The 9189-nt window shown below is 38.2% G+C and overlaps 1 protein-coding gene across 4 annotated transcripts in view; it reads right to left on the bottom strand.

The window, feature by feature from the left end:
- Positions 1-1639: 1639 nt before the first annotated feature.
- SMAD4 (SMAD family member 4) overlaps positions 1640-9189 on the bottom strand; it is a 63659-nt gene continuing 56109 nt past the window's right edge. For 3 of the 4 annotated variants that reach the window (XM_086683005.1, XM_086683002.1, XM_086683003.1), the window contains one exon: positions 1640-8352. In XM_086683005.1, coding sequence (XP_086539131.1) covers positions 8141-8352 — 212 coding nt within the window. In that variant the 3' untranslated portion in view covers positions 1640-8140. The remainder of the gene's footprint in view (positions 8353-9189) is intronic. The other variant, XR_015242566.1, reaches the window with a different exon arrangement.

The raw sequence follows: 9189 nt of genomic DNA, 5'->3' as shown, positions 1-9189 counted from the left end.
TACTGTATCTTCTTGATGGACTGGCCTTTTTATCATTATATAATGTCCCTTTGTTTTTTGTTTTGGAATCTTTTATCTGATATTAACATAGCCACTCCTGCTTTTCTTTAATTTTTACTTGATATATATGTTCCATACTTTTTCTTTCAGCTTGTCTACATCATTATATTTGAAACGTTTCCTGTAGGCAGTATATAGTCGGATCATGTTTCTTAACCTGCCAATAGCTTGCCAATGACTTTTAATTGGTATATTTAGACCATTTACATTTAATTATTGACACATTAAAGCTTAAGTCTGCCATTTTATTTTCTCATTCTATTTTTTGCTTCTGTTTTTTATACCTGCCTCATTTTAAGTTACTTGAACTTTTTTTTAGAATTCCATTTTATCTGTAGCATTTGTCTCTCTTTATAAAGCTTTTTCAGTAGTTTCAAATATTTCCTCTATACATATTTAGAATTATGTTAGGCAGTGATTTGATTTTTGCTTTGATTTCAGCAATGTTTGATTTCAGCGATCAAACATAAATTTAGAAAAATTAAGATGAAAAGGAAAGTCTACTGTATTTGTCCATATTTATGCTTACCATGTTTTTTCCTTCTTCCTGAGATTTTTTTTTTTTTAATCATTTCCTTTCTGTTTAGAGAACTTCCTTTAGCCACTCTTTTAAGGTACATCTGCCGGAGACAAGTTCTCTGACCTTCTGAACCCATTCTGTCCATCCATCTGGAGGGCTCCAACATCCAGCTCGTCCAACATGAGCTCCAAGTGGTGGCTCAACAGACCAACATCAAAATACAGAAGTGGGTGCCACCCCCAAAGTATGGCCAGAGCTAAAAGAAAAAAAATTCTTTTAGAACAGAAAGGGGTGAGGGGAAAGGGCACTGCAATTTATCACAGGGTAAGAAGGGTCTGAGGGGATTTGGGGTTTGTGAGAGTTTTGATGAGGCAGGATAAGCATAAAGAGTCAAGGGTCAAGAGCAGAGAGCAGAGATGAATACATACAACTGCCCTTCATACTTCAGTGCTTTACAAAGAAAGGTTTATATTTCCCCCAAAGAATGCCAAACGAGTACCCCCTTCAAGTTCTAGTCTAAAATAAAATCCTGTAAACTTTAGATCAGGTGAGAACAAGTCTCTCAGCCTAACAAACGTCCCTGGAATTCACGTCAGCAGGATCAGAAAGAAGATATTGATTTGCTCATGAAATTTATAATCCATTGCCATAGAGCCACCTTATCTGACCCCCTCCCCGCTACCTTGACCCCCATTTCACAGAAGAGGCAGCTGGGGGGGGGGGGGGAGGGGGAAATGGCTTTCCTTAATCCTTAGATGGGCGATGACAGGGTCTCTAGTTTTCAGTGTCCCCCTCTCCCTTAAGTGTCTTGGTTCTCATAATCCTCTAGCATCCACCTCTTCTACTGCCATCTCTCCACCCTCGCCTTTTAGAAATGAGAAGAGAATGGGGACTGTTCTTCCGTGGGCATATCTGAAATGCTGTATTTTCCATTTCAACGGTCACAAAGCAGCGAAGGCAAACTGTTGTCCTCAAGTTTGAGAATTCTCTAAGTGATCAGGAACTCTTTTCAGATTCAAGACATCCACAAGCTTAAGAAAAAGAATGAGCACATAATGATTTAATTGGCTTTCTCTTTTAATCAAAAACATACTTTGTTACAGAGTTCTCAGGAAAGGTTCAACTATTTCTTAGCCACAGACTTCAACCAGGCAAAAGTATACAGAAAGCCACAAAGGAACTACCGGAGCTTTAGCTGACCAGTTTTCCCAAAAGCAGAAGCTAAGTGTGGCTCTTCTCTGGGTTTTGGCATAGCTGCATTCCTCTGATTTTAGGGGAGGAGACAGAGTTGGGAAATACCATGACCAAATAAGTCCCCACCCCCCAGTCACTTCCTCCAATGGTTCAGCAGCCCACCAGGTTTTCATCATCTACAATCATTCACACTTTTCCCTTAAATCACATGTCCAAGGCATTGGCCCGAACCCAATATGTGGAGGAAGTCTGTCAACTCCATGTTTAGCCTTTCAACCAATCCAAGCCCATGAGTCCTTCTATCAATGACAAGCAGCCATAGCAACAGCAGTTGGTTTCATCCCTTCCTCTCCAGCTATCACAGAGCTGGCCTCTACCAGGACTCCCCAACCCCCCACCCTTAACCCACCCCCAAGGAAGGTCCTCAAGGTCCTTGAAAAAGACAAGTTCATTAATGATACTCATCTAAGAATAGGCCAGAAAAGTACTCTGAAAGGAATGCTCCACCCAAAAGTATTCTAATCAAAATGGACCCAAAAAGAGCCAAGAATAAAGTGAATGATCATCCACTGGTATGGTTTTCTTCTATCATATGAACCATTTTAATTGATGTGGTTCAGAGGAATTCCCCTGTTTTCAACTGATAAAAGAGATAAGAAACCAAAGACCAGAAGTAATGACCTCTAGTATCATTAGGCATTTACAGTAAGTTTTCAATTTCATTTTAGTTGAAAAAAAATCACCAGCACACAGCATTAAGAGGATGCTGTCACACACACACCAGCCCAAAAGGTAGAATGCCATGACTCAAAAAAAGAAGCCTTAAGAAACCTTTAATCTAGATGATGGGAAAAGAGAATGAAGGCTTTTCCCCTCCTCTCAGTTTTTTTTTTTTTTTTTCTTTTTCTAAGTATTTATTGCAAGGTGGTGCTAGGCCTTTGGTTAAATTTAAGTCTCAAGGACATACTATGTAACTTCTTGTCCATTGGAGAATAGTAATAAAATATCAAGCCTAATCTCATTTGAATAACATGGAAATAAGTAAAAAGCCCCTTCAAACAGCAGAGCAAAACTAAGGAAGAAATCAAAAACTGCTGCGAGGTAGGCAAGGTCACTTAAATTTCGGAGCTAGAACACATCTAGTCCAACTCCCTCATTTTACAGATGAGGCAACTGAGGCCCAGAGAAGGGAAATGACCTGCTCAAGGTCATACATCAAATCAGTGGCAGAGTGCAAACCAGAGTGTACCTGGTGCCAGCCCAGAGCCACCAGTTTTAGGCTGAATAAGAACATGGGCTCTGAGACTTACTGTGAAAGCATCTTAAATACACTGAAAACTATCCACATCAATAGACAGAAATGATTGTCTTCACCTCAGTCCTTCCTATGAAAGAAAGACAGAGGGAGGGAGGGAGGGAGGAAGGAAGGAAGGGAGGAAGGGAGGGAGGGAGGGAGGGAGGGAGGGAGGGAGGGAGGGAGGGAGGAAAGGAGGGAGGGAAGGAGGGTGGGAGGGAGAGGGGGCAGGGAGGAAAATGCTTCATTCATTCATTCAAGTCTGATGTTAAAATCCCTGAAAACATTAGCAATTACTTTAGCTACTCCTTGGGGCAGGATATCAGACCCTCAATTCTCATAAAGGCACCTAAAGGTCAAAAATATCTGTAGAGGAGGAAAGCCCCAAGATAGGACTCAAAAGGGGACACCAAAACAAAACAAAAACAACCCTCTCATTTCCTAAGGTTTGTTTTTTGTTGTTCATTTAGGATTTTTTTATTTATTTTTTTTTTTTTGCTGGTATCCTCTAGGCAAGGCATGCCTCTGACTACTGATGATAATTTAGTAACCCCTGTAACCCCAGTTTTTGTACGAGCAGCACTGAGATGGAAGCAACAAAATCTTTCAAAATCTTTCAAAGGCAGAAAATATGAATCTGACCCACTTCTCCCTATTTCAACTACCTGAACTCAGCAAAGAATCAGGAATCATTCTAAGCAGTCAAACAGATGTCAGACACCAAAGCACTGAAGGCCTTTTCAATACTTTACAGGAAAGCTTCTTGGGACCTGTCCCAATTTGTCCTTGTGTTTTAAAGGCAGTTCTAAGTCTGGTTATCTGGGTTTCTTGCCCAAGCAGTTGGAAAAACAAATCAGAAAGCGAAGAAGAAACTACAAGGGGAGCTACACACGAAGTGACCTCTCAGAAAGGGAGAATACTGAAAGGCACTGTGTAAAAAAGAAAAAAGGTAAACATTCAAAACCATAGCAGTCTGCAAAACCTTAGCAGCCCCTGACATCCAAAGACAGGTTGGCACACACAAAAAAACACTGTATCTAGTTTGTTCTCTGATATACACATTAGTAACTCCATCCCCAAAATGGCTAAAATAAAAAGGCTTACTGCTTAAATAAAGCAAGTCTGGGTAATGCAGAAAATTCCACTCCACAGTGACAGCAGATAAACAAGATCAACAGCTGGAAGCACTGGCACAAGTGCTTAGGGACAAGGCCAAACCGAGGATGCTTCTGTGAATGCGGCCACTAACCATATACATCCTTCCTGATACATCCTGGGAGAAGTTACCTAGTTGTCAGAAAAAAATGGAAAGGCTTGCACAAAAGATTCTCAGAGCCTCTTTTCTGTAATCTTTGCAAAGCAGAATTTAGGCAACTATTCACAGAGAGCTACCTGTGACAAGATGAGGTCTGCCTTTAGAAAGAAAAAAAAAGCATTTCCTTCCCTCTAACCCCCTCTCACAGAGTTACTATAAAGATCAAGCGAAATAGTGTAGTAAGGAGTTTTGAAAACTGGAAGAAAAAAACAGCATTTCTTCATGCTATTATCTGCTAGTCTTAGCCAAGCCCCCTCTACAAAAAAGTTAAGTGATTTTGCAGATAATTGCTTTCATATACTCATTTACCTCAGTAACCTAAAATTCATCATCTTCCCAATCTGCTAGCGTTAAATAAAATGCCAGTAAAATGACTTAATGATGAGGAGAACTATAGAAACTATCACCAAAAAGGATTCTGCCCTAGTCAGAATAAAACTGCTTCTTCCAAAAGGCTCTAAAAAAGATCTGAACTAATCTAATTTTGCATAATAGCTAGTGAGTAACTATTAACCAGTTACCACCAAACCACGAGTAGAAATATTTCACCTTATATTCCTTAACCTATGCATGAGGAGCACCATGGGACAATGTAAAATTTCCCTTTTCCAGATGGGCATAGTCAAAAAGATACCTGCAATAAACTTGTAAAAGTAAGATGTTTACCATCTGGAAGACAGGATATTTTATTTTACCTTCAAAATTTCTATTACAAATACCCCCCTTTATACCACACCCTTCCCCCACAAAAATGGATTTTTAACTTTGAAATACAACACAGCTAACATGTATTCAGTTTCCTTGGATAATTCGAGGATGGTAATCCTTAAACTAGACCACCCAACCTGTGAACCTACAATGACTACAGGAAGGATGGGACAAGAGACCTATTTGGTGGGTAGGTCAATACAAATGAGCAGTGTTTCTAGAAAAACAAGGTTATATGGCAGTGATTTATTATCATTATCTTTGTATACCAGGGGTAGCACACTATAAAAAATGAGATAGGGCATATCCCTCAAAAGAATCTACTCCCTGGAAAATAAAGGCAACACCATTTTAGGATTCCCTTTGATAACGCACTGAAAGGCACTGGGCCAAAGTGGAATGGCCTCATACTGGATTAGAAGGGTACTTGGTTCAACTCTCAATTCAGCTTGCACTGAAGCTCAACATTTTGAGATATGAAATAGCTGGAGAAAATCTACCCGGAACCATATCCTCAAAATAATCAGATTCTGAGAACTGCAGAAACTATTCTACCCTAAAGTAGCCATAAAATTTTAAACCTAGTGATTCTTGAGTCTTACTCATCAAAGATGACTATCTCTAAGAAATGGAAATACTGTTTAACAACTAAGCTCTCAAAAATAACTGATCATGAACATACTAGATGTTTTCTCAGAAGCATAAGACTGAATCTAGGTACAAACATAAAGCAATTAACAACTAGAAGTAATGCTACATACTGGTAGTTAACATTATGGCTCTTAGTAGAAAGAAACCAAGACAGGTGGCTTGGCCTCAAAGAAAGACTTTTTAGCAAATATTTCCACACACTTTCCCCAGACGATTAAACATGAAAACCTTCCTTAAAGGAGAAAAGGAGGCAACGGATTGTATCACAGCATGCTAATCAAATGATCCTAATCAAATAATCTGGATTTAAAAAATCTCTCATCACTCCTATTCTTCATTCACAGTAAAATGGACCTAAAGTCAGCAATTTCTAGAGAATGAAGATGATCTTTTTTTAAAAAATCTGCCAATAAAACTTAAATCACCAAACTTTTACAGATTAAAATTTGGTCTTTAACAAAAGTATCCGTAAGTACTCAAGAGTTCAAATGAGCTTGGCAGAGAAAATATTTTAAAACAAAACAAAAAAAAAAAAACATGTAGCTTGGATCCAGATCTATGTTTAAATCACAATAAGCAAACTCAGTGGTTCTCCTAGGATGGTCTTCTGAAGATGACCTTCGGAGCAAGGAAGTAGAAGACTTATTCGTTTAAGTCATTTAAGGATGACTATTCTAAGTGTTGCTCAAATCTCATACTTGTAACACACCTTCAAGAATCTTATTACACCTAAGAAGGCCCTCCAAGCAAAACATAAAAGCATCTGAAAGATAATCCTTGGTTTTATTTCACACTATTTTATCCTGTAGACAACCTATTTACCTTGTAGACAATCAGGCCTATTTTGCTACAGTAAAATAAAAGCTAAAACAAAATAAAACAAAACAAAACAAAAAAACCCCAACCAACTCTACACTCGATACATAATGTCTGTGGGGAAGTCCTGGCAGAGTGTGAGGGAAACCAAAGCTGTCCAATAGCACTGGCTGTTGCCTGTCATTTAGTAGAAGGTATCTTGCTTCTGAGGTTCAACTCAAAAGTGCAAAAGAAAACAAAACTTAAAAATCAAACCTAGAATTCAACTTTGTATGTTGAGATTCGGTTTTATTTAGGCTACTAGCTAAGTAAAAAGCATACATATTGTGTCTGTGGTACAGTCAATACATTTGCAACTTTTCTACTTAAATTCTCTATACAAAGTCACTGCCAATTAATATGATCATTGATGGCAAAGGGCTTAGAATAACCAAAAGGTATAAAAAAGTTTGCAGTCTTGCCCCAAGATACAAAAACTGAATTTTAAACAATGTCAAAACATACATGATTTAAACAGTATACGAAAAAAAAAAAGTCACACATCAAATCAAGTACAAAAATATCCAAACTAGCTATTATGAACTGTAATGTTTCCATTATTCTGCACAGTATTTAACATAGAATTTAGCAGTTTCCAAAATACTCACTTAGTTTAAGCATTGCCACTTTTGCAGAATGGTGAGATATTAGGTGAAGTGACACTGCCTTTAGTGTTTTTAAAAATACAAAACCTTTCCTTATGAATTAATGAAGGAAAGAAATTCCTCTTCTAGGCTCCGTAGTGACCACCTTGTGCCTAGAAATATAAAAGAATATATCTACTGTATAACAGGGCAAAAGAATATTTCTTGACAAATAGTTACCCTGAACAGGGATAACAAGTGTAAATTTTAAATGGTGTATTTTTGTGGGTGATTTTAAGGAATTCCCAGTATACACACAGATTAGTGTTTTGCCTTGGCAAAAATAAAACTGAAGTTGCAAGACCATCTGAATTGAAATCGTCTTCACTCGTTTTAACTTGCAAAAAAATATTTTGGATAAAAGGTTATATAATACATTACTATCTTATTTTTTAAACACAGAGTGAAGTTGCTCTTGGTAAAATTAACTCACCCACATGGCACAATATTTTGGAGTAAAGTATGTTCAATAATAACAACTTGCACACAAAATAACATAGGTGAATTAACTTTGAGAACTTCTTTAAAATCAGCAATATTGAATTTATTCTGTAGAATAACACATGTATCAATGTTCTGCATATAAAAGGCTCTAAGACATTTTAAAGGGCTAAATTTTCCAGCACTGGAATGATTCCTTCATACATAACTGGTAAAGATTTAATAAGAATGTGTTTTTCCTGATCTTCAAGCTCTGAGCCATGCCTGAAAAGTTCTAAGTAGGAAAAAAAATTGTTTTAATCCAGTTTCTGTCTGCTAGGAGCAAGGCAGCAAACACACTTTTCAACCCTTTATGAAAAAAGCAGAACAAAAGTGAAATATATCTTCAGATTATAAACAGGATTGTATTTTATAGTCCACCATCCTGACAATGTTAAGGGCCCCAACACTGAAAGACCTCAGTCTAAAGGCTGTGGGTCAGCAATAGGCATGGTATGAAGCACTTCATCTAAGAGTTGGAGGGCCCGGTGTAAGTGGATCTCGATCCAGCAAGGCGTTTCTTTGATGCTCTGTCTTGGGTAATCCGGTCCCCAGCCCTTCACAAAACTCATCCTGAGTATGCACAAACGGCGAAGGTCATCGACACCAATGCCGGCAGCAGCTGACAAACCTAACAGAAAAGATTTGGAAGACGTCAGAGGGACAGGCTGATCTCTTCCATCCTCCCTACACCTTATCAATAAAGTGACCAGCTTTCTTTACTTCATTCTCCCCAGCATATAACTTCTCTGTCAAGGTGCCAAGAAGTTAAGTGTAGATCTACGCTTTATCAACAGGGACTGAAAACTTTTGGTTAAGACAATTCACATTCCACAGGAGTCTTCTAGCTACCAGCAATTATAAAGTAAATTACCACAATCCACCAACACCCCACCTATTTTTCTCTTTAGAAGGAGAGGTGAAGGTGAAAAAATAACTTGCTTTTAAGAGGTAGCACATGTCCACAGGTTGGTTCTAAGAACCTTACTGTCTGTCTAAACAGCCTGGTTCAATGAAAGACATGACTAATAATGAGACAGTTAATAGTCCTGGTTCCACTAAGACTTCTTGGATGACCCAGATGATGTCTGTCTCTCAATTTCACAGTGTAACAGAGGTACCGTGCAATTACTCAATGGGGGCAGTAGACAAGAATGAGAAATTTAATAATAATTCTGGCCTCTTTAGTAAAAGCATGTTTGTAACATCAACACTAGCAAATTAATGGTTTAGGTGCTCAACTTTTTTAAAAAGTCAAATTCTCTAAGGGAATATGCCTCATCTACCTCTACACTGTAAACTCCTGAACATAAGTCACAAAGGAGATTCTGCATCTAATTTTCCAGTCAGAACATACAGTCATATAGTCAGTCTCCATTCATCAATATCACAGTGAAACTAGTGGGAGGAGTCTGCATGTGCTGTACAGAAACCTGCAGGGCCGCTGCAGTTTCTTAGCCAGTGTGAT

The sequence above is a fragment of the Puma concolor genome, chromosome D3, assembly GCF_028749965.1.
Source record: "Puma concolor isolate L17-30 chromosome D3, mPumCon1.1.hap2, whole genome shotgun sequence".
In the NCBI taxonomy this organism is placed as follows: Eukaryota; Metazoa; Chordata; class Mammalia; order Carnivora; family Felidae; genus Puma; species Puma concolor.
This window is presented reverse-complemented; position numbering and strand designations above follow the sequence as displayed.